Source organism: Excalfactoria chinensis, chromosome 26 (assembly GCF_039878825.1).
Source record: "Excalfactoria chinensis isolate bCotChi1 chromosome 26, bCotChi1.hap2, whole genome shotgun sequence".
NCBI classification, from domain to species: Eukaryota; Metazoa; Chordata; class Aves; order Galliformes; family Phasianidae; genus Excalfactoria; species Excalfactoria chinensis.
This window is the reverse complement of record NC_092850.1, coordinates 645,898-670,990: the sequence shown is the minus strand read 5'-3', so window position 1 is coordinate 670,990 and position 25,093 is coordinate 645,898. Positions and strand designations below refer to the sequence as shown.

At 57.0% G+C, this 25,093-nt stretch overlaps 1 protein-coding gene across 1 annotated transcript; it reads left to right on the top strand.

The window, feature by feature from the left end:
* The first annotated feature begins 945 nt into the window (after window positions 1-945).
* Window positions 946-25,093, top strand: GNG7 (G protein subunit gamma 7). Its single transcript, XM_072357668.1, has 4 exons — window positions 946-1,059; window positions 6,383-6,450; window positions 21,639-21,755; window positions 22,826-25,093. The coding sequence occupies exons 3-4, from the start codon at window positions 21,675-21,677 to the stop codon at window positions 22,949-22,951; spliced, it is 207 nt and encodes a 68-aa protein (XP_072213769.1). The 5' UTR covers window positions 946-1,059; window positions 6,383-6,450; window positions 21,639-21,674; the 3' UTR covers window positions 22,952-25,093.

The window sequence follows — 25,093 nt, the reverse complement described above, 5'->3', positions numbered from 1 at the left end:
TTTTTCCTCCTCCTCTGCCATCAAAGCGCTGCACGGAGCTGAGGGAGGGAGGATGGAGAGCAGCTCTGAGCTGTGGATGCTGCCGGCGGTGCAGGACATGGCAGGGCACAGGAGAACACAGCAGAGCAGGACACAGCACAGCACAGCAGGGCACACTCCCCACTCCATCCATGTCTAAACAGAGCCGTGGAGAGGAAGGGCTTTTTGGGGACAGACTGAGCAGGATGGAGCTCTCACTCCAGGGAGGGTCTCATGCTCGTGTTGCAGTGCACTCTGCTCCCCTCGGCCTGCAGCCAGCAGGGAACTCCATGCCTGGGACACAACGTGGTGCATCTGGGTGTGACTGATGGCCCCATCTGCAGCCAAAGAGGCTTAGTGGACGGCATATGGACGCAAACAGGATTAGGGGAAAATCAGCCTTCTTCCCCCTAACAGGATTATGGCTTTTCATCCCACAAGGCGATGCTATGCTGGCAGTGCCCATGCATGATGCTGCAGACATTGATACCCTGCACGGTGCATCTGCTGCTGCGCTGCTGGGAGTTTCCCCCCATTGCAAAGGCTGTGGGGCTCAGATCGAGGTGAGATCTCTTGCACTGTGCACCACGCACCCGGCCCGACCCTGCAGAGCAGCACTGCCGTGTTTGAGGTGCAAGGGCAGGAGCTGGAAGGTGCCATTGACTGACGTTGTCTCCCACCCGCAGCTCCGAGCCTCGCACCCCACCCGCCACGTGCTCCCTTCCCGCCGTGGCGCGCTCATGAATATTAACACCCTCATTTGCATCCCACCGCCTCGCTCCGCCATTGGCTGCCCGTCCCGCCGCTCCCCGCTCGCCCCGCCCCTCCCGTCCCCTTCTCCTTCGTCGCAACCGAACCTGGCGGCCGCTTCTCGCCCCGCCTCCCAGCGCTCATCTCGAGCTCTGATTGGCGGACGGCGCTGCCCGTCAGCGGGGTGGGGGCGTGGCGGCGGCAGCAAGCTGCGCTGCGCGGCAGAGCCCCGCTGGTGTCCGGCGGCGGCAGCAGCTCCTTCTTCCGCCCCGTTCGGCCCCTCCGGGACCGGTGAGCGCCCATTGACCCCAACGGAGCTGCGGGGGAGCCTTGGGGGGCAGCGTGGGGGTGGGTCGGGGTAGGCCGCGGCCTGATGGACCCCCCACTTCCCCTCCAGGCCCGGCCCCGCGGCCTGGTGGGAGGTGAGGGGGGGGGGGGGGGGAGGGATGGACGGGGCCTGGGGGGTCCATAGGGGCGGCTGTGGGGGGGGCTGTGGGGATGGGAAGGGTCCGTGGGGGGTGTTGGGCCCGAGGGCTCGGGGGGGAGTGAGGCTGTAGTGGGGAGGGGGGGCACTGGGGGGTCCCGGCCCATTGGGGGGGGGTTGGGGGGCAGCGGGGGGGGGGTGCAGACAAAAGGAACCCTATGGGGCTGTGGGGTTATTGGGGGGGGGGGTGGGCGGCATTCGGGGCTGCTGGATCCGCAACGGCGGCTGCGATGAGCCCACCGGGTGGGAGCGGCCCGGGGTGACCCTGTGCTGGGTTATGGCCGAGGGGCAGCGGGTCCGGTGCCGGCTGTTCCCTATGGGGGTCCGGTGCCGGTGTCCCCTATGGGGGTCCGGTGCCGGCTGTCCCCTATGGGGGTCCGGTGCCGGCTGTTCCCTATGGGGTCCGGTGCCGGCTGTTCCCTATGGGGTCCGGTGCCGGCTGTTCCCTATGGGGTCCGGTGCCGGCTGTTCCCTATGGGGTCCAGTGCCGGCTGTTCCCTATGGGGTCCGGTGCCGGCTGTCCCCTATGGGGTCCGGTGCCGGCTGTCCCCTATGGGGTCCGGTGCCGGTTGTCCCCTATGGGGGTCCTATCCCGGCTGTTCCCTATGGGGGTCCGGTGCCGGCTGTTCCCTATGGGGTCCAGTCCCGGTTGTTCCCTATGGGGTCGGTCAGCCCCAGTGCCGCCCCGGCACGCACTGTGTGCTGGGAGCAGCCGGGGGAGGACCCGGCGTGCCAGGATCGATGTGTTTCAATAGAGCCGATTGTCTACGAGGTTTTCTTCTGCCATCTGTAGCTACGAAACAGATGGGAATGGCTCTTTTGTGTGGCCGGAGGAGCGCTGTGGCTTTGAATGATGGACATCCTTTGGGATGGAGGCTCTGCTGCTTTCTATGCCTGCTCAACCCGGGGTGTAACACTTAATGCCCTCCAGCCACGGCTCTGTTGACATCTGGGATTGCCAAAGCAAGGCGTGGGCCCTCATTAGTGCTCAGCCTCGTTAGCTGAAGGGCAACGGCAGTGCCTTGGTGAGGAGCAGACCCTGTGGCTTAGTTTGGGGCCGCCCCTCTCCTGCCTTCCTGCCCTGCTTCCTTATCTGTGCCCTGCCATAACAGTGCCCTGCCATAACAGTGCCCTGCCATAACAGTGCCCTGCCATAACAGTGCCCTGCCATAACAGTGCCCTGCCATAACAGTGCCCTGCCATAACAGTGCCCTGCCATAACAGTGCCCTGCCATAACAGTGCCCTGCCCTGCAGCAGAGCCCGGCCCCTATTGCTGCTCTATGGGCAAACACTGTGCCTTTGGGAGCTGATCTCTGTGTAAGTTTAGGGGCAGTGGAGCACCTCCTGCTTGTGAGCATCCCATAATGCTGTGAGGTTGGTTGGTGGCCGTCAGGTAGCTGGGCCTGGAACAGCCTCCTGTCCATTGGCCATGTTGGGTTCTGCACCTGAGCAGCAGTCATAGGACTGCTGTATCTTTTAGCATAACCATTTCCCTTCTATCTACCTGTCCAGGTTGTGTTTCTAGCTGGTGTTTGCAGAGGATGGAGAGCTGGCAGGGCTGTGTTTCTGGCTGCGCTGTGGTTGAGCTCCGGCCGTGTGGATTCTCTTCCTGCCATGCACGAGAGTCTCCTATTATCGCTCTGCAAAAGGCCCTTTCTGGGAGCAGCAGAACAAGCAGAGCATTGTGCCACAGCCCTGTGCAAAGTGAGAGCAGCACGGCTCCATGCTGGCAGCATTGCTGCCCTCCGTGCATCGCTGTGCTGTCCCGTGTGAGTTAATTGGCTCTATGCTGGTGGTAGCAGCAGGTGGATTTGCAGAGGTAGAAGTGCAAGCAGGCTCAGTTCAATGGCTGGCTTGGAGCTGGCTGGGTTGGGGTTGGCTGTGAGCTGAAGAGAACAAAAAGGAGGAAACTCCGGGCATGCTGTGAGCTCTGAGACACAAAACAGGAAGCCTGGCCGAGGGTTACGCTCTCTCATAATTTATTGCATGCCTTTCCCTGCTCCTGCTAATGGCCAGGAGAGAAGTTTCAATGCTCTGATGGTTTTGCAGAGCTTCCAAACTCATCCCTTCGGGGAGAAAACCTCCATCTGCTTTTGATGCAAGAGCTGGGGCTTTTCTTCTTCAGAGCCCCGAAGGCTTTTTGCCCTCTCCTGCCTCTATTTGTCCTTTTGGATGCATTGAACCCATTGCAGTTTGCCCTCAGGTTCTGCTGCTGCAGTTCTGGAGCTCCAGCAGCACCATATTATGGCTGCATATGGGTCTGTCCTTTGCTTCTGGTTATGGGTCGACTTGAACTTAAGGGAGGAGCTGGAGTGATCACAGGGTGTTAATTAGAAGTGATGCCTCCAGCAATGGGGAGACATCCATGTGGTGGTTGTGCCTTGCAAGCAGAGGAGCAGAAGCAGCATTGCAGGTGATGGGGAGGCTGGGAGCGGGTGCAAGGAACAGCCATGCAGGGACATTGGTGGCCATGCATGGTTGATGGTTGTCCCACCAGCTGCTTTGTTGCAGTGCCCTCAGCAGCCACGTGCGTGCATCAGTTTGCACAAGCAACCCCTGGCTTTGCTGTGGAAGGTGCTTCACCTTTCTGCACAAACTTGATTGGGGGGGGGGGATCAAAAATAACCCATGCTTTGTATTCAACACGTGCCAAGGTGATGTGGTGGAGGTGTGCACAGAGGCAGCACAGAGAGGTGCTGAGAATAGCAGCAGCTGCCACGGGCCGGGCTGGAGCAGAGTCAGTGAGTTGTGCTGCTGTCAGTCAGAGGAGCACGAATCCCATCCCACCTGCAGATGAGCATTCCCAAAATAGCAGAGGGTTGGCAGCGTGCAGCGAGCTGCACTGGGAGCATCTCCCCGTGCATGGGAACGAAAGGCAAAGTTGCAATGGTTCGGCTGCACGGAGCAACTGCTCTGCAGTGCTGAGCAGGTGGGGGTGCTGGGACAGCAGGTGGGTCTGCTCTGCAGCAAAACCGTGCTGCTTTTCCCTTAGGAATGATCCCAAATTGCAGCTCTTGTGTTCTGGGGGTGGGTTCTGCAGAGGGACTGTGTGCCCACAGGTGTCAGCAGGTTGCATTTTGCAGGGTATCCACATGCAGTTGCATGGGTTTGGAGCTCCCCCAGCCTCGTGCTTTTCCCTTGTTGTCATCCTGCCCTCCTCGTCCTGCTGTTGGTTGCATCCATGAAGCCTTTCCTGCTGGTGTGTGGTGCTGGGAGGATGCTCTGCATCCAGCACTGCTGCCAGCGCGCTGGGATTCTGAAGTGCACGCAAGCTAAAACTTAATCAAACGTAGTGCTTGCTTTAATTAGTCTGAAAGGATGTGTCAGCTGCCTGCTGGCACCGGGTTTCAATCTCTTGTTGGCCACACGAGTCTGATCCCACCGTAGGCTGGGAGTGGGGGGCACAGCAGCACGTCTGCCTGCAGCACTGCTTGGTGTGCTGCTGTCCTCGTTGCATGCACCTCCCTGCTATGGAGCTGTGCTGGGAGCGAGTGGATGTGCATGGAGCAGCAGCACTGCCCTGCAATAGAAGCTCAGCTGCTCCCAGGGCTCCCACTGTGTGTTTGTAGGATGCAGGTGGGTGTAGGGATGCTTCTCATGTCAAGCAGGGAAGCGAGCTGTTGCTTCTGGAGAAGCCATTGAGAGCTTTGGATCAAGAAACTGCAAAAGAGCAAAGCGTTGCTCACTTATCCCTTCCTAAACGTGCTTGCAGAAAGCAGCAGCCTGTTTGCAGTGCAGCAGTGTGCTCTGTGGGTGCTTTGCTCTGAGCACGGGGTGAGGTGATGCAGAGCAGCACCCGGCTCTGTTGCATTGCTGTGTGCATCTCCGGGTGCTTGGCACGCAGGCTGGGGCACTGTGCGTGCTGCTGCTGCTGCTGCTGGAATCCTTAATGCCTTTTTTTTCTTCTCTACACTTTAATTTGGTGAGAAATGCCTCAGTGCTTGTATTGAGGGGAGAACAAAGCTGCAAGAGGAGAGCTCGGAGGCTGGTGCTGATAGCAATGGGGTTGCTGGCCTCGCTGTCAAGCAGGGCTGGGGGCAGCTGGAGGTGCTGGTGCTGCACTCTGGCATTGCTGCTCTCTGTCCTTAATGGCAGCAGCAGCAGCTCAAAATGCCTGACCATGCTCTGAGTGACCTCTGCTGGGAAGCAGCTCTGGTGACAAATAGGTGACTGCTCCTGGCTCTCATCTCCGTGCTTTCCTGCAAAGCTACATGCCCAGTGCAAGGGAAGCGTGGCAAGAGCTGTAACAGGAACAAGCAAACATCCGTGCTTCCTGGTGACTGGGAACGCAGCGCTGCCTGTAGCCGGGCACTCACTGTTAATGATTAGACATGGGGCAGCTCCTGCCTGTCTGCACTGCCCCACAACCACCTCTGTCCCTGCTGTCACACCCCCAGCCCCTTCCCTGCACCCTTAGTGCTGTCCTTGTGTTGCATTGCTATGGGCTGCCCATGCCCATAGGCTGCAGGGCTGTGCTGTGGAGCTCAGTGATGGATGTTGGTTTTATCAGAGGTGTTTCCAGGTGCACAGATGGGGGGTGAAGGTTGCTGAGCAAAGGTTCAGCAGTGAATCATGGCTCTGCATAGGAGCTGCTCCCCACCTCGCTGTAATAAATGTCCAGGCGCAGAGCTTGGAGGGCTGAGGGTGACATTGGGTGACACTGAGGATGGAGGTGGCTGGAGGGGGTCAAACTATGGTGGGGGGCTCCCTGAGAGCCCCAATTCCATGTTATCCCCTGCAGGTTCATCATCTGTTTTCCACTAAGGAACATTGCTGTGCTCGCTTCCCAAAGAGCAACTCTGAGCCTCCCCAGCTCCCCTCTATCTCCTGCTTCAATTCAACGTGTGGGCTTTTCAATTTGCTCATTGTGGGGAAGAACAAGACAATGAAACGCTGCACATCCTCCTTCCTTCCCCTCTCTTTAGCAGAGCCTCTCTTTGTCATTCTCCTTTCTGACTTCCACCAATTGCTCGTGCTATTCTCTCTCCTTTCTTTTGTTGCAGCGTCTCCCTGTTGCAGGGAGGTGAGAAGTGTGGGGTGGATCAGCAGGATGCTGCACCAAAGCTTGCAGGGCCTTCCCTGCAGCAAGGCGTTGATGGCTGAACTCTCTCCATTTCCTTTTGTTCCAGGTCCCCATCTGCACGCAGAGCTCATCGCCCTTTGGTTGGAGCAGGTGGTGTGAGCACCCTGAGAGCAGGTATGGCTGTGTGCAGCACTACACACCCCCATTCCACATCCCTATGTACCCCTATGAGGTGAGCAGCGATGCAAGCAATACAGCCTCCTGCAGGCAGACTGATTGCTGTGTTGCAGGCAGCTTGCAAGCTGCAAGCTCCGCTCCTTGGAAGCCTTAGCACAGGGATGGAGGGCTGCTCCTCCCCTGCCCTACACCTTTGTTGCTGATGTCCCTGCCCTGCTCCAAAGCAATGCTGTATGCAGGGCAGAACCTGAGTGCTAGGTGCTAAACTGCACACCCTGCCTTGTCTCATGACCCCTTAGCTGTGGAAGGGAGGATGGTTAAGTCACAGCTTTGGAGGCTGCTCAGTAAGGGCTGCCTTAACCCCAGGCACCTCTATGTGCCACCTCTATGCACAGCAGCAGCAGTTGGAGCAGTGAGTGTTGGGTTCTGCTGCTCCAAGCTCTGCAGGCTCTGCTTCTCGCTGCAGCTTTTGGGAGGACGCTGCTCCTGTTTCATTGCTGGGAACTGAAGCAGAGAAGTCTGTTTGTGAAGGTATTTAGATGCTCGGAGCCCTTTGCTTTCAATAGGAGGCTGTGGCTAAAGTTACCCAAGGTCACCAGGAGAACCCATTTCCAGATGCAGCCCTCGCCTGTAAGCTTTCGCCTTCCATTCTGTGGTTGCTAACACTTACTTCAATTAACTAGCACGGTTTACTCCATAATAGTGCCATGCACTATCTGCTTTACCACTCCAGGTGAGAAATCACAAGTTCTTATAGGAACTTGTATGTTATAGAACCTTGTATGTTATCAGTTAAAGCTGACTTACCTCGAATGAAGCCCTCAATGCGCCTTCCCTGCTCCGTCTTCAAAGCTCCAAATCAAAGCCAGGCAGCGTTGCTGGTGGCTCCTGCCCCTTGTCTCGTCCAGCATTGAGTTTCTAAGTGATGCCGGCAGCGTTGCATTGCTCAGCGTCCCTCGTAGCACCTCCGGAGCTGCTCTGCAAAGCTCTCCAAGAGAGGGCAGTGTGTCCCCAGCAGCTCAGCAGTGAGCTGAGAGCACCGAGTCCTTACATCAATGTGAGATGAGGAATTGACAGGCACTCTCGTTAGCAAACGTGGTTTGCTGGGAGCTGTGTGTTCTGTCCCCCAGGATAAGGCAGTGCTGCTTCTTGCCTTGCTTTCATGCCAAGCATCACAATCCGTCCCTCCTGCGTCGCTCTGCTCCACTTCTTGCACTTGGCATCTCCTCCAGAAGGGAGCTGTTTCCTTGGGCTCCGTGTGGAGCTTTGCCATGAGGGTGTTTGGATGGAGAGCTGATGTAAAACAGGAGGAAACTGCAGAGGAAAAGCAACTAACAGGGGTTGCTTGATGGCAATGAGCTGCTAATGCCACCTCCAAAGCCAGTCTCCAAAGACCATTCATGTGTCCTGGGGTTCCATCCAGCCCTGTTGTAATATGGGCATCCTGCTGCCACCCCCAGCCCTGCTCTGCTCCATCCAAAGCTGCTTCCATTCCATTCACTTCTCCTCCATCCCCAATTGGCACCAAGGGCGGCCCTTTATCAGTGACAGACGTCACTCAGATCTGCCCTATTTATCGCTGCTCCATCAGGAGCTCCTCGTTTCCCAGGGCTCATCAAGGTGCTTCGTTTCCTCACTAATTGCCTCCAGAAGGAAGGTAGGGCGCTTGTGTAACCCAAAGGCACATTGAGATCACCTCAGCTTAAAAATACCCCCATATCCCAGCAGGAACAGCCACGTTGCAAACCCTCTGCATGCACCTCACCATGCAACCTGCCTTTCTCCCCTCCGTGCTCCCATTAAAGCCTCCTTTGGGCTGCAGGCAGGTTGCAGGTGTGAAGCCCTGGGAGCACCATGAGATGGGAGCAGAGCTGCAGCCCCACTTGTGTTTACAGTGGAAGGAGGTTGTGCTTTTCCATTGAAGGAACGAAGTCTCATGGGTGCAATGCTGTCTGTCTGTCTGTCTGCAGGCTTCATCTTCAACTTCTTCCTCTCTTGTTCCAAGGAAAAGCTGAGTTGAAATGGGGCTTCCTGGCAGCCGGAGGCTGAGTGCTTGGCTTGCAGGATGCCTTGCAGTAACCCAGCAGTGTGTGCTGGAAAGGAATGGCTTCCTATGTGCGCAAGGTGTTGTGCAGGGGTTTGTTTGGCAATGTCTTGTTGTTTGGCACTGATTTTATTTGTCAGCACTGAGTGTCTCTTTTTGGGAACATCACAAAGCCAGACCCCCCCCCTTTCCCCCTTTGGACATGCAGTCCCCTGTGTGCTGAGCAGGGAATGCTGTCTGCAGTGCCATGTGGACATGGCTTGGAGCCCTGCTGCTTGTGGGGCAGCGTCACCCCATGGCTGGCTGCAGGTTGGCTCAGCTTTGGGTTTGTTTCTCCTGCCAGGCAGCAGCAGCGCGTGGTCATGCTGGGGAATATCGTGTTCTTCAACTTTGCCCTGGGAGCAGCATGTAAGGAAGCAGGGCAGAGTGTATTCCAGCACGCTGAGGTCAGCCTTGTTTTCCCACTCAGTGCAGGAACAGACCATCCCTGGAGCAGCTCTGCAATCCAACACACAACAGAGGCTGTGCTCTGCAAAGAGCCAAAGATGGGGCTGTGCTGTACAAAGCTGCTGGCTCTCTGCACGCTGCCCCTCGTGCATCCACCTTCTATCCAAAGGACGAATGTCAGCGGGGATGTGTGCAGGGCTCCTTCAGACTGTGCCATGTGATGGAAGGGGCTTTGGGTGCTGGGTTAGAGCTGAGCTTGGCACCATGTGTACGGCTGCTAAGGGCTCTCAGAAGAAGCAAAGCCCATGTGATGCCCGTGGCTGCACGCAGCTGTTCTCAGCACAGCTCAGCCCACACAAAAAGGGGTTTGGGGCTGCAGTGGCTTGTCCTGAGCAGGGCCCCGAGCCGTCCCTGCAGTGGGGATGGAGCATCTTTGGTATTTGTCACCTCTCCCAGAGCACCAGAGGCACTTTAACAACTGCACATGCCTGGCGGGGCTGAGCTGCTTGCTATTTAAATCTGCTCGCAATTTAGAAGCAGCAATTATTTCTTTTCGTGCCCTGAAATCCCACGGAGCTGGAAGGGGGGGGGGTTATAGGGGGGGGAGGGCTGAGCTCTGGTTCGGTGCAGCTGTGATTTATGGGGGCAAGTTCCCCTTGAGCAGTTAGCAGGAGGCTGGGAAAGGGAGGGGGGGGGCGGTGTGGGGACCCCATCCCTCTGCCCTTTGCTCTCTGGAGCTCTCCCCCCTCCTTGGTGTCCTGCTCAGAGCAAGGCTTTCCCTTCTATCCAGGGTGGCACCGGGTCCTTCCAGCTGCTGAGAGCTGCTGTTCTCCCAAACCAAACCGAAACCAAATAACCCACGGACTTGGCAAGAGGGGCTTTTTTTTTCCCTCATCCTTTGATTTACTGAAATCCAAAAGGCCGATGGAGCAGAAGGGGGGGGGGGGGGCGGGCGATGTGCGTGGCTCCAAGCCCAGCGGACGATGAGTGACGTGGGTTTTTTTTTGCTTCTTAAGAAATCTGTTTGTGCTCAGAGAGCGAGCAGGGCCCGTGTCAGCACCGTGTTCCTGGCAGCTGGCCCTATTAAGCAATGCCTTCCTGGCAGCAGGGGGGGGCCATCCTGCTCCTTGTGGGGATCCAACCCCCCCCCCCCCTTTCCCTCCTGTTGCAGCCATTTGGGGTTGTGGTGTTATTTGCCTTAAAACCCAAGCTGGTTTCTTTGCTCTGGTGCTGTTGTGCAGCAGCCCTGCTCTGTGCTGCTTGCATTCTTGCTTTGGCAATGCTGGCTGAGCGCAGCTCTGCAGAGCTCTGTGTTCCATCAGGATTATTAAATCATTGCTTCCAGCCTTCCCCATACAAACAAGTCAGCTCTGAAACATTATCTGCAAGCGCTGACTAACGAGTCCTGTAATTAGTCATCTCCAGTTAATGAAGCAGCGTGGTGATTAAAGCCTCATGACTTTTCTATAGAAGAAATGAGTTAAATACCAGTTTGCGCTGCTTCAGGTTGCCCAGAGCTCACTGTGAGCTCAGAGCAGCAGCAGTGGGAAGGTTTGGGATTGCTCTGTCTGTTGGTGCTGTTTGTTCTTTCCCCCACTGCAATATTAAGTCTTGCTTTAAGCTGGAGCCAACCTCCCTTGCTGGCTGTGCTGCTCTGACACTGCATAGAACAACATGACCGGGGTGTTTAGCAGCAAAGCAAGGGCTGCAGTTTGTGAGTGGGGTGTTGCTCTGTCTTTGCAGAGTTGCATTGGCCTCGGTGCTTCCCATGCAGCCCCAAACCCCATGCACCAGCATGGGATGCTGCAGGCAGAGAGCAGCAGGTCTACCCCCCCCCAGCTCTGCTGTCCTTGGGGGTGGGCTTTAGCCCAAGGCTGCTGTGTTGGAGCAGAGGAGCCTTGCAGTGCCCAGGGCAGGGTTAGAGGGGCAGAGCTGCTGCTGCAATGGGGCTTTGGATCTGCATGCCCAGAGGTGCTGAGCACACCGAGCTGCAGCCCTTGCAGCTCCCAAACCCAGCAATGTGGTTCTGCAACCTTTGCGTGCAGCGATGCTGCCTGAGCTGCAGAGGGCTCTGCTGGGCCACGGAAGGCTTGCATCACTCCCAACTCAAAAGGCAAGATACTGCATCCTCCTGCAAGTAATAACCAACCCACGGGTGCACTAATGAAGCAGCGTGTTAATAAAGCAGCGTGCTGCTGCTCTGACCACAGACACTGCTGCTGGGGGGCACAGATCCCATAGGTGACCCACGGCTCCATGCTGATGCTCTGGGCTGGCACTGCTGCTGCTGGAGAGGCCATGCCCTGTGCTCCCACCGCAGTCTAGACGGCTGACAGGCAGGATTCCTCTGCTGTTAGGTAAGCAGCACGGAGACGCCCAGTATGCAAATTCCCAGCCTTCGTGTCCCTGTTTAACATTCCTCAAAGTGCCTAAATAAGGTGCTGTTTCATAGTGAAAAATCACAGCCAGGTTTGTGGGCGGCTCAGCGTCTCCTTGAGAGCCGTCCCTGCAAACCCTCCTTGGGCACCGAGCTCCCAATGGGGCTGTTGTGGCTCCAGGAGGGACCGTGGCAATGCAGACACCTGGCTTGCCAGAAGCACGAAACCACAGCTGTGATTCATTCACACCCCCCCCTTCCCTTTTGCACAGACTGAGGGTGGTGGAATGGATGGGAACTGCTGGGAACCGATGGGCTGAGCTTGCTGCCCTTAGGTCAGAACCTCTCGCCTCGCACTTGTTATCCTACACCAGCAGCAATTTCTGAGCAATTAAGATGCTTTATAATGTGGTTTGGGAACCAACACCTGCACCCCCCCTCCCACCCTCAGCATGGAGCTGGGGCATTCAGAGTGACCCAGAAGGGGCTGGGGTGGTGCAGGGTCAGTGCTTGCTGTATGGCACAGAGCTGGGTGCTCTTCTTAGGAAAGCAAAGGGAGGTTTCCTGGCCTTGGTTGCAGCACGTGGCTTTCTGGGAAGCAGCCCGAGTGCTCAGCACAGCACATAGTAAACACCACGTGGGCTGCTGGGGGGGGGTGATAGGAACATCAGCAGGGAGATGCAGCTTCCCATGGGGCACCTCCGTGCACCAGCTTTGGTAACGTTTTCTTCCTCCTCTTTCTGAGGAAGGAAGGAACTGTGCCTTTGAAACGTTGCCGCATCCCTTGTGTGTCACTGAGCTCTCTTTCTATGGGGGTACAGTTGAGCTGTGGTGCCCACCGAGCTGCTTTGTGTGTGTGTCCCCCCCCCCCAGCCCTGCACCCATATGTGCACACTGCAGTCCCTGCATGGTGCAGGGTCCTGACTCCCATACCTTGCAGGGCTCAAACAGAGCTCCCTGTCTGCAGATCCTTTGGGCTCCCAAACACCTTTATTGGGGCTGCCCACGCCATCCCAACCCTGTGGCATTTCAAACCTACTTAGGGAAACAAAAGAGATATTGGCAACTGTCAGTTGCTCCTTTCTGGAGCTCCCTGGAATCCCCAGATTCCATTGGGCTGAGTAAAGGCAGCTGCTGCCATCTGACAGCTGGTTATTTCAGTTGAAATCCGAAAGGAAAGTTGCTTTTTTAAGCCCTGGTGGCAGCTGTCAGCAAAGCAATCCCTGCTGGGATGTTTCCTCCTCACACCTGAGCTGTTCTTTCCATCCTTTGCCTGCACTGCCCAGCAATGATACGGCTGTGTGTGAGCTGGGTATGTTGCAGACGTTGTCTGGATGGGATGGGATGCTCGGTGGTTTGTTTTGGGGCTGCACTTCCAACCCTGTGGCATTGGCACGGCCCTATTGCTGGGGCTTGGGGCAGCCATGGGAGGAGGAGGTACATCCAGAGCCCCTTGAATGGGGACTGCCAGCATCCCATGGGAGCTCCCATTGAGCATTGCTGTAATCAATGATGAAATGGCATCGATTCTCAGAGTTGAGGGCTCTGACCGTGAAGGCTGAACCCTGTTACATCATCCGTGCTCAAAGCTTCCCAAGCCTCAGCCTTCTGTTGGGTGTTTATACAGCCCCAAGCCTGAAGATGGGGTCAGCTCTGCACCACTTACCTGCTAAGAATAACCCAATAGAGCATCTGCAAAGCAGCACGGGCAGCCCTGGTAGCACGAGGACGGGCAGCAGCATGCACATTGCCTTATAAAGCATTGCTACTGCTGCAGCACGCTGCCAGGAACTCCTCTGCTTTGCTTTTCCCCGTTGCAATTCCACCCTGCTGGCAGCAACTGCTCAGCATTGCTGGAGCTCTGCACGCTCTGTGCCAGCACCGCAGGGGTGTGCCCCACTTTGAATCCCTTTTCAGCCACCCCAGAAACAAAAGGAAATGATATTGGAACCCGTCCCGAATGACACTGGCTGCCCTTTCTCGTTGGGTTTCAGTATGAGAAGGATGTGAGTCATGCAAACTGCTTTGACAGGCTTTGCTTCTGCAAACCAGTTCTGCTCCTCGCCGTTGCACTCTTTCCCCCTCAAGGTTTGCTAGGACGGCTTCCCATAACCCACAGCACTCCCTGAGCTCCATAAGGAATCCCTGCCCTGCTGTTGACAGGGGCCGTGGTGCAGCTCTGTGCTGAGAGCTGCTGGCAGAACTTGTTCCTCTGTTGTCATAAAACCTTCAAGCAAAGCAAAAAATCATTGCTCGGGCTGCAAACGTATTGTGTGAGATAAGGACAGACCTTCAGATCATCCGGAGCTGAGTTTAGCCAACAGCCCCCACCGCCTTAAAGCAAGCAGTGTGCATCTCACCACGGCTTTTTTAATGCTTGCAAATGATCTCAATGCTTTTGCAGGGGTCAGAGGGGGGAGAAATCTTGCAACAGGCGACCTGCAGAGGAATAATAGTGAACTTTGCATTGTGCAAAGGGTCGCTCCGGGCTGGCTGCTGGCCTTGTGCAAGCACGGTTATCAGCAGCACCCAGAGCCCTTGGCTGTGTCACGCTGTGTGTGCCTGGAGCAATGCTGAGCTCTGCAGTGCCTTTGCAGTTGGGTTGTGCTCAGCTCCCTGCATGCAGTTTGTTCCCTCAGCTCTGTTCTCGTGGTCACAACCAAGCAAAGTGCCAGCAGCCCCTTCCTCCCCTCCCGCCTCCTTGGAGCCTCTTCTAGGAACCCAATATCTGCAGCGTGTGCAGAACTCTGCTCTGCCTTTTGCAATCGTGGTTGTGCAGACAGCCCCAAAGAAAGGGGGAGGGGGGGCTGTCCTGTCCCCATCTCCTTTCCTTGCTCTCCCTGATGGCATCATTGTGAGCCATGCAGGTAGGGAGACTCTCCTGCTGCTGCTGCTGGAGCACCTCATGTTTTCCTGCACTCACACAGTTCAGTTCCTTCGGGTTCAGTCCGGGTGCTGCTCTTGCTTCTGCAATTAATTCACAGCCTTTTGTTTTCCTTGGCCTCGGGGAAGTGACCTCTCCTTTCCCACAGCCTTTCCCAGCTGTGCTCCCACGCTGCTGCCCAGGGAGCCCCATGCAGAGCCCCAACCTGGGCAGGATGGTGCCCATGGGCTGCTGGACCACTGATAGACCAGTATTGTAACCAAGGGTTGACCAACAGCTGACCACGAGCCTGCAATGTGCAATGATGTGCAATGATGTGCAATGTGCTCTGGTGGCCCAGCTGCTGCAGGGTACAGATCTGGAGTTGAAGGGGGGGGGGGTGTTGAACTGGGAGGGCTGCAGAGTTCCCTTCTGCTCCCTGCGTTCTATAGCTCCGTGCCTCTGTTTGCTCTTGGCTGGCTGGGCCGTGCTCCCAGGGCTGTGTGAGTCACGTTGCAGAGGGAGCACAGCTTCTGTCTGGCCGTCTGTCTGCCTGTCTGTCTGTGTCTGTCGGGCTCAGCATCCACCCATTCCCTTCCCATCCACCCATTCCCTTCCCACGACGCGCAGGAGGCACCGAGCTCGGTGCATCCCTGTGGTTCAATGACTCAGGGAGCACTCAGCTCCAGCAACCAGGGCACCCCAAAGCCCAGCATGGTGCTGAGGGCAGCCCCTCCTTGCAGTGGGGATGAGATTAACAGACCCTGCTATCCCAAGGGTGGGCTGCTATGCTGTGCTCTGAGCACCCAGCCCCTCCGTGCACTGCAAGGTGACACCACAGCTGCTGCAAGGACAGCCCAGGATACCAAACCTGAGCTCTGGGAAGCACAAAAGGACTCACAGCAAACAGAAATGCTGTTTACATGGTTCCAAACAGAGCACAGCAATGAGTCAGAGCTGCGGTCGCTGCTGGGGCTGAGCTGGGTGCCAGCACTGGGCAGCCGTTCCTTGTCCTATTGCTGCCACATGGCTGAGTGCAAAGAGTTGGAGCTGCAGCCCCACGCTTGGATCTCAGTGTGGGAGATGCTGGGTGGGATTCCCCCCCTCCCACCACCTCCCCCAGCATGTTGCCATGTGTCCTCGCTGTGGGGGGGCTCAGCCCTGTGCTTCCTGTGGGAGAGGGGGCTGCAGATTGCGGGGGGGGGGGGTTGCAGCAGAATGTGGGCTGTTTGCTTGTGGTAATGAGGTCCCCCACATTGGAAGGGGAGGCTTTCAGTTCTGGGGGAGCTGGATTTGCTGTGGCCGTGTGATACTGTGGGGTTGAAGTGCCCTGTTTTGGTGCTGGGTTTGTTTGTGTGTTGATCTGAGTTTGGCAGCATTGGGGGGGGGGCTTCATCCTTGCAGAAGAAGTCATTGGGTTGAATGTGTTACTGGGGTTATTAATTAGCTCAGTACTGGGAGCCACTTGGAACACCCGTGCAGATCTCAGCTCTGCAGCCCTTCACATCTACCCTGCAAGGCTTCTCCTGGCTGTGGATTGGTTGAGGTTCTCCCTGTTGTGCAGGACCCCACAGTGCTATGGGGCAGCTGGGACCTTTTAGGGCGCTCTGATCCCAGCACCAGCCATGCACGGGGACATGGATGGAGCACCGAAAGCCTTCCATGTTGATGTGATGCACTGATAGCAGCCCATCCTTACAGCACCCGCATGTTTGGGCTCCCTGAGCTCAGGCTCCTTTCCTGAGCACCCATGCAATGCTGAGAGCTGCTCCCCTTTGCTGCTGAGCATCACCCAGTGAGCACCCACCCTGGGCAGCATGGAGGGCTGCATTGCTTCCTCCTCCTGCATGCACAGTGGGCTGCATTGCTTCCTCCTCCTGCATGCACAGTGGGCTGCATTGCTTCCTCCTCCTGCATGCACAGTGGGCTGCATTGCTTCCTCCTCCTGCATGCACAGTGGGCTGCATTGCTTTTTCATCCTGCATGCACAGTGGGCTGCATTGCTTCCTCCTCCTGCATGCACAGTGGGCTGCATTGCTTTTTCATCCTGCATGCACAGTGGGCTGCATTGCTTCCTCCTCCTGCATGCACAGTGGGCTGCATTGCTTCCTCCTCCTGCATGCACAGTGGGCTGCATTGCTTCTTCCTCCTGCATGCACAGTGGGCTGCATTGCTTCCTCCTCCTGCATGCACAGTGGGCTGTGCAGCTGTGCTACAGCACAGGGGCTGCTGTGGGTTGCAGGGCTGCAATTCCCAAGCCTGCAGCAGCGAGGAGTTAACCAGAGCATCCAGACAGAGCCGTGCTGACGTTCAGCGGGCGCTCATTGCTGAGGGGGTTTGTTATTTTAGCTGCCTTTCACAGGGTTGCTAATATTCCCAAACGGAGTGTGCTTTTTTGCTCAGCAGCATCTGCGCCACGCAGCTGACTCATGTGCTCTATGAGTGAGGATGACAAATGGCAGCGGGGACAAGCAGCTCTGCGGGGCCGTGCTGTGTGTGGGGAGGGGGAAGGAGGGGGGCTGTGGCCTTTTGTTGCCAGAGGAACCCATTGGGGTTTCCCTGTGGGGGCCGAGGGGAGGTGAGCATCCAGGAGGGGCATAGGGAGCATCCCATGCAATGGGTTTGGGGCTGGGAGGGGGGTGGCCAGACAGAAGGGTTCAAGGGCTGGGAAACCATCCTGAATCCCTTCCCATGGGGAAGCTCTGGGTCCCAGTGTGGTGAGTGCCCTCCAGGAGGTCCCCAGCAGCTCCAAACCCTGCCTGGAGCTGGGGAGCCCCACAGAGCAGAGATGGGGAACACCCCCCTGCCCTACTGGCCCCATTCTGTGCAGTGACCCCAGGGAACCATTGGCCTTCTGGGCCACTAGGGTGTGCTGCTGGCTTGTGGTCACCTGTTGGTCAACTATTGGTCAGTCGTTGGTCAACCTTTGGTCTACCATTGGCCAATCTTTGGTCTACCATTGGTCAGTCATTGGTCAACCTTTGGTCTACCATTGGCCAGGCTTTGGTCTACCATTGGCCAACCTTTGGTCTACCATTGGTCAGTCATTGGTCAACCTTTGGTCTACCATTGGTCAGTCTTTGGTCAACCTTTGGTCTACCATTGGTCAGGCTTTGATCTACCATTGGTCAGTCATTGGTCAACCTTTGGTCTACCATTGGTCAGTCTTTGGTCAACCTTTGGTCTACCATTGGCCAGGCTTTGGTCTACCATTGGTCAGTCATTGGTCAACTGTTGGCCAACTGTTGGTCTACCATTGGTCACCTATTGGTCAACCATGACACTGTCAGTGTTCTTGGCCACCAGGGCTATCTGCTGCCTCATAGTCGCCCCATTGACCACCGGGACCCCCCACATCCTTCCCTGCAGAGCTCTCTTACATCAGCACAGCCCCCAGCATGTGCTGTTTCCCCCCCAGATGCAGGACCCTACACCTCCCCATGATGAACCCCACCATGTTCCTCTCCATCCCATCCCAGCTCCACTGCAGGCCAGCACAGCTTTGCATGCACACCTCCCCTTGCTGAACCCCCCTTGCTGTGCACGGTGCCCTCAACCTCAGCTCTGCTTTGTGTCGTCAGCAGCTGCTTTCCTTCATCTCCCCACCACGTGGGTGGCTGCGCTGCGTCACGGCTCTCCGGGTGCTTCCATGAGCTCTCTTTTGCTTCCTTCCCCCTTTCTGTCATGTTCCTATTGCCTTTGTTCTCTATGGCTGATGATTGTGTGCAGCCAGGCTGGGCTGGGAGACACCTCTGACCACAAAGCCATGTGTCAGCGTGTTGCCTGTTTGCAATGTGCAAACCAACTGGGTGCTTCACTTTTCAGCTCTGTGTCCTTTGGAGCACAGCACGCCTGCTGCCAGGCTGGAAGAGGTTAAGAGCTGGGGGGGGGGGGGGGAAATGAGACCAGGTCGGTTTCCTGACTGCTTGGAATGTGAGGAATTGACAATTAGCTCCCTTAGCAAAACAGGGCTGCTGCTGGACCCGATTCCTTCGCCTTCCAGATCAAGTCCTTCAGACAGCCAGGAGCCAGCTGCAAAACAAACCCATAACAGCATAGACTGTGCTGGGATGGGGTTGCACAGGGGCAGGAGGGGGCTGCACCCCCAATGCATCCCCAATGCCACCCCAGCGTGCCCCCCCACGTATCCCAACCCCATTTGCTGCAGCAAAGCCCTGCACTGAGCCCAGCTCTTCACATGAAAGCCCTGAGCATCATCAGCCCCACAAGCTTCTGCACCCTTTGAAGCGGCGCTGGCTGGAAAAGAAACAAACGAAAGCAAAAAGCAAATATCCCATTGTGCTGTACAAAGATTCGGGGTTTGCTTTGTGTCCCCTGCTTCTCTCTCTCTCTGATGTCCCACAACAGCACTGCAGAGGTTTGGGACTCACCCTGCTGGGAGCCAACCCTGCAGCTGCCATTGGGAACCAACTGGGTGGCAGGTCCCCCAGGTGGGTGATGTGACCCCCAGGTGGGTGATATGTCCCTTAGGTGGGTGATAGGTCCCTTAGGTGGGTGATGTGACCTCCAGGTGGGTGATATGTCCCTTAGGTAGGTGATATGAGCCTCAGGTGGGTGCTGTGACCCCCAGGTGATATATCCCCTAGGTGGGTGATATGGCCACCAGGTGGATGATGTGTCCCCTGTGTGGGTGATATGCCCCCATAGTAGGTAATATGTCCCCCAAGCAGGTGATATGAGCCCAAGGTGGGTGATGTGACCCCCAGGTGGGTGATATGGCCCTTAGGTGGGTGATATGAGCCTCAGGTGGGTGATGTGACCCCCAGGTGGGTGATGCATCCCCCATATGAGTTGCATATCCCCCATTAGCTGACACATCCCCCAGGAGGGCAGCACCATCTCTCTCTATCAATACAACCACAACTAATTAACACTCCACCTCCCAGCCAGGCCTGACCAACCTGCCAAGCCTTTGGCTTTCCAGTTTCCCCTCTGCTTTCAGCTCTGTGTTGGGAGCTGATGGGCAGATCCTTTGGGTGCTGTGCTGGCTGCTGGTTGCTCTGCATGGCGATGCTTGGGGAACCCTGAGCTGCTCAACACTGTGCAAACCTAAAAGCCAGCAAGAGGCTGCAGATTGCAGTCTGTGAGCTGGCTGTGCTGCATTCAGCACCAAGCTGCTCCTGCAGTGCTGCAGCAGGGACACCTCAGGAAAGGCTTTTGCTTCCACCTTCCCTTTGCTTTCAGGTTTGCAGGCAGCTGTGGAAGGAGCTCAGAGCTGAGCAATGTGTGCCCACAGTTGCACCCGCAGTGCTGTGCTGTGTGCATGGCCCCATTCCCATCTGGAGATGCTGGGTTGTCCCATATGCCCTCATTGACCCCCAAGAGGAAGGAAGGGTGGGTTTCCCACCCCCCCCCCCATCACCCCCCTGCCCTGCTCTATGCTGCAGCCCTGCTTCTCACCTTCCATTTTTAGCCTCTACTTTCTTCCCAGCCATTTCAGCCTTTTCAAGGCAGTTCCCAGAGCCCTGAGCTCAGCCCGGAGCTTTGCCAGCACTGCGTGACTCCTTCCTGGAAGAGACACAAAAGAAAGCTTTACCCCCCCCCCCCCCTTCTGACCTCCCTCCTCTTTCCCCTTCATCCTCAGCAGATTCCGGGGCCGTGTGGGTGTGCTCCTCATTGCAAACCCTCACATGATGCTCATCGCGTCAGCAGCAGCCGCGCTCACGGGATTGCTGCACGCCATGGGGAGCAAAAGGAAAAGGGGGGGGGTTGAGGGTTTGTTGGCACCGAGTGGTTTCTCAGCTCCTGCTTTGGGTCTCTCAGCCTTCGTTGGCTGCAGGGTGTTGATTGTAAGGGGGGGAGGGGGTTGGTTTGCTCCCCTTCCAGCCCTTGGTGTGGGTTCATCCAGTGCCATCAGTGCTCACAACCTGTTTGCAACACCACAGGCGTAAAAGCGTGTCCTTGCAGCAGCTGTGAGCAGAGCAGATTGATCGCTGCTGCCTTCCCGCGCCTCCTGCTCGGCTATTGGTGTGCTGTGATGCAAAGGGAGGGGTTTGCTGCACAGCTCTGGGTCCCACCTGTGAGATGGGGACAGCCCTGCTGGGCAGCTGTGCAAGGGCTGTGCAATGGCTGCTATGGCTGTGCAATGGTCGTGCAATGGGCTGTGCAATGGCTGCTATGTCTGTGCAATGGTCGTGCAATGGGCTGTGCAATGGCTGCTATGTCTGTGCAATGGTTGTGCAATGGGCTGTGCAATGGCTGCTATGTCTGTGCAAGGGCTGTGCAGTGGTTGGGCAGTGGCTGTGCAGTGGCTGTGCAATGACTGCTATGGCTGTGCAATGGTTGTGCAGGAGCTGTGCAATGGCTGTGCAATGGCTGCTATGGCTGTGCAATGGGCTGTGCAATGGTCGTGCAATGGCTGTGCAGCAGCTGTGCAATGGCTGCTATGGCTGTGCAATGGCTGTGCAGTGGCTGTGCAATGACTGCTATGGCTGTGCAATGGCTGTGCAGCAGCTGTGCAATGACTGCAGTAAGCTGTGCAATGGGTGTGCAATGACTGTGCAATGGTTGTGCAGCAGTTATGCAGCAGCTGTGCAGTGGCTGTGCAATGGCTGTGCAATGGCTGTGCAGCAGCTGTGCAATGGCTGTGCAATGACTGCAATAAGCTGTGCAATGGCTGTGCAATGGCTGTACAGCAGCTGTGCAATAGCTGTGCAGTGACTGCAATAAGCTGTGCAATGGCTGTGCAATGGCTGCAATAAGCTGTGCAATGTCTGTCGTGGCTTTGCTGGTGCCTGGCTCTTATTTTTATCCCCTTTGCAGCCCCATCTGGGTGCACGCATGCACAACGCCTGCAGCCAGCGTGGCAAACAAAACACAGCTTGTTTTTGCACTGCACACAACCAATGGGGCGGCAATGGGGTGATGGCACCGAGCTGCTGCATGGGCTGAGCTCTGAGCACAGGATGGATCCCCCCCATCCCATTCCTGAGCTCCAGGATGGCTCCAGCTCTGCTGCTCTCCCTTCACCTTGTCCCACAGCCACACGAATCAGGTCTTAAAGAAGGATTTGGGGGGGGGGGGCACGATAAAAAGGGAAAGAAAAGAGACAACGAATCGCTGTAGTGGGGGCAAAGATTCAATGGCTCATTGAGCTGGGAAGGGACGGGGCAGGAAGTGTCAAAAGCAAAGTGGAGCCTGCTTTGTTCTATCCAGACTAGGAGCTAAAAGCATCGCCAGCCTCCTTGTGCTCCAGGAAGGCATGAGCTCATCTGCAGTGTGGGGCTGGGGGCTGCATCTACAACCCCCCCCCCCCCTCTTTGGTTCTGATCCATCCCACCTTGTTCTACCACTCACCATAACTGAGCTCAGCCCAACACCCTGAGCTGGAAGCAGGAGGCACCCGGCTGCCCCCCCCCCCTCTATATGGGGTGAGGAGGGGGTTGTGCCCCCCACCCCATTGCGGTGCTGACCCTGTGCCCGTTGTGCTGTAGGATCCTCAGTGCTGGGCCCGGTGCCGATGGCAGACGATGTCGACCACTAACAACATCGCTCAGGCCCGTAAGCTGGTGGAGCAGCTCCGCATCGAGGCCGGCATCGAGCGCATCAAGGTGAGCACAGGAGCCTGTATGGGAACCCTATGGAGCCCTATGGGAGCCCTATGGAGCCCTATGGGAGCCCTATGGAGCCCCATTGCATGTGGACCCCTCTGGAGGGACCCCTGTAACACAGGGACCCCCATAGAGGGGGTGTCTCCATAGCACATGGACCCCCATGGGCCCACATAGCAGAGGGATCCCTACCCCATAGAAGGGGGTCCCCCATAGCACAGGGACTCTTATGGACCCCATAGAGGGGGACTCCCATAGAGGGAGATCATTACAGCACAGGGACCCCTATGGACCCCTATAGGGGAGGGACCCCTGTAGCATAGGGACCCCTATGGACCCCCATGACATAGAGACCCCCATAGCATAGGGATCCCTATGGACCACCATATGGGAGGGACCCCTGTATCATAGGGACCCCTGTGGACCCCCACAGCATAGGGATCCCTATGGACCCCCATGACACAGAGACCCCCATAGCATAGGGATCCCTATGGACCCCCATAATACAGCGATCCCTATGGACCCCCATAGCACAGAGACCCCCATAGCATAGGGATCCCTACGGACCACCATATGGGAGGGACCCCTGTATCATAGGGACCCCTGTGGACCCCCATAACATAGGGATCCCTATGGACCCCCATAATACAGGGATCCCTATGGACCCCCATAGCACAGAGACCCCCATAGCATAGGGATCCCTATGGACCCCCATAATACAGGGATCCCTATGGACCCCCATAGCACAGAGACCCCCATAGCATAGGGATCCCTATGGACCCCCATAATACAGGGATCCCTATGGACCCCCATAGCACAGAGACCCCCATAGCATAGGGGTCCCTATGGACCCCCATAACACAGGGACCCCCATAGCACAGAGGCCTTTATGGACCCCCATAGCACAGAGACCCCTATGAACCCCTATGGAGGGGGGTATCTCCATACCACATGGACCCCCATAGCGAAGGGACCCCCATAAGCAGGTTGGACCCGAACTGCAATAGGCACAGCCATAGGGAACAGCACCCATTGAACCCCCCCCCCTTTTTCCTTCTTCTCCCTTCCAGGTCTCCAAAGCTTCCTCGGAGCTGATGAATTACTGTGAGCAACATGCCAGGAGCGACCCTCTGCTGGTCGGGGTTCCTGCTTCTGAGAACCCCTTTAAGGACAAAAAGCCTTGCACCATCCTATAGCCACCCTATAGCTTTCATTGGTGCCCCCCAAAGCAGGGCCGGGCCGGACCCACTGGCTGAAGGGTAACGGCCAAGCAGAGGCTGTAGGGCTGCCCCCCCCCCCCCTATAGGGGCTCTGCAGGTTGGGGTGGTGGTGGAGGGAGCCGAGCTGAGGGGTGAACATTAACCAAGTTAATAAGAAACAAATCTAAAGGGGGGGTTAAGGGGGGAAAAAGGGGGGGGGTTGGGGGGGTGGGTTTTCAAAGCAGAGGTGGGATGGGGGGAGGAATGGAAGGGTTTGGTTTGGTGGTGGCCAGCGGGATGGGAGAGGGGGGCAAAGGGAGAGTGTGGGGCTGGATGTGGGGCTGGATGTGGGGCTGGGTGTGGGGCTGGGTGTGGGGCTGGGTGTGGGGCTGGGTGTGGGGCTGAGCCCCTCTGTCTATAGTGAAGGCATTGCAGGGTGCAGCCTTGGGGAGGGTGGGGGGGGGAAGGTGTAGGAAATGGGGCCAAACCCCCCCCCCCCCCCTAAAACAAAGCACCCCATAACACAGCTTGATAAACCACAGGGGGGTATGGGGGGGGTTGCAGCTTCCCCCTGGCTGAGTGCATCCCAGCCCCACATCACCCCACATTGACCCCCCCCCCCCCATCCCCCCCTCCATCCTCCCTTGACCCCCATGGCTGAGCTCTGACCTCCAGCCCCCACTGCCCCTGGGTTGTGCTGCAGCGGCGCGTTCTCCCCTCTAGGGGAAGGGGGGGGGTTTCCTCTGTCCTTAATCTAGTACAGCTCCAGCCTTATTTTTCTACTCCGGATTGCTGATTTCTTCCTCTATGTTAGAGACCAGTGCATGGTGCTATAGCTGGTGGATGGGGGCAGAGAGCAGCCCCCCTGCCCCACACAGCCCTGCCTGCCCCACACCTGCCAACAGTGCTCTGCCCAGGGGGGTCCAGGAGAGTCCATGTGGGTCCCTATGGGTCTGTGTGGGTCCACGGGTCCATATTGGGTCCATAGGAGTCCATATGGGTCCATATTGGGTCCACGGGTCCATATTGGGTCCATAGGAGTCTGTATGGGTCTGTATGGGTCCATATGAGTCCATATGGGTCCTTGTGGATCTGTGTGGGTTGATGGCTCTATATGGGTCCATATGAGTCCATATGGGTCTGTGTGGGTCCACGGGTCCATATTGGGTCCATAGGAGTCCATATGGGTCTGTGTGGGTCCATATGAGTCCATATGGGTCCTTGTGGATCTATGTGGGTCTGTATGGGTCCATATGAGTCCATGTGGGTTCTTGTGGGTCTGTGTGGGTTGATGGCTCTATATGGGTCCATATGAGTCCATATGGGTCTTTGTGGGTCCATGAATCCATATGAGTCCTTGTGGGTCCATTTGGGTCCCTTTAGATCTGTATGGGTCTATATGGGTCCCTATAGATCTGTATGGGTCCATATGGGTCTTTGTGGGTCTTTGTGGGTCCATGGGTCCATTTGGGTCCGTATGAGTCCATATGGGTCTGTGTGGGTCCATGTGGGTCCAGACGGTCCACATGGATTTGTGCTGATCCAGCTGGGTCCAGCTGAGTCCCCATGGGTCTGTGGGGTTCCATATGGGCCCATATGTGCCTATGGGGGTCCGCATAGGTCCCCATGGGTCTGTGGGGTTCCGTATGGGCCCATATGTGCCTATGGGGGTCCATATAGGTCCCCATGCATCCCCGAGGTTCCAACCCCCACCGCACACCCGCTGGTCACATCCCCACAGAGCTGCTGCCCCATTGCCACGCTGGGGGGGGGGGGTGCATTGGTGACAGCAGCGCTGTGGGGCAGGGCTGGGGCTGCTGTGGGGCTGTCGGTGTCTCTTTGTAAGGTGAGAAAACCCCCCCCTTGTTTTTAATCCCCCCCCCCCCCAGCTCTTCTCTTTGGTTCCTCTCTGCTCCATTGATTCTCATTTGCCAAACTCTGCCCTCGGTGCCCGGCACTGATGGTGGAATTGGGGGAGGGGTGGTGGGATGGGGGGGGTTGGGGGGTAAAGGGGGGGGGGGTTTCTCCTTCTGCTGTGTGCCATAGAGCGACCCGCTGCCCTGTGGGGTATTGGGGGGGGGGGGGGTCGCTGCTGAGAAGTGAAATGGATGAGACAATAAATGCTCACTTTTCATTTTG

Bases quoted from the DNA above. Each gene is read 5' to 3' on its own strand.
- GNG7 (XM_072357668.1), top strand. From the start codon at position 21,675: ATGTCGACCACTAACAACATCGCTCAGGCCCGTAAGCTGGTGGAGCAG. The intron at 21,756-22,825 runs GTGAGCACAGGA...TCTCCCTTCCAG, and splicing joins CCGGCATCGAGCGCATCAAG to GTCTCCAAAGCTTCCTCGGA.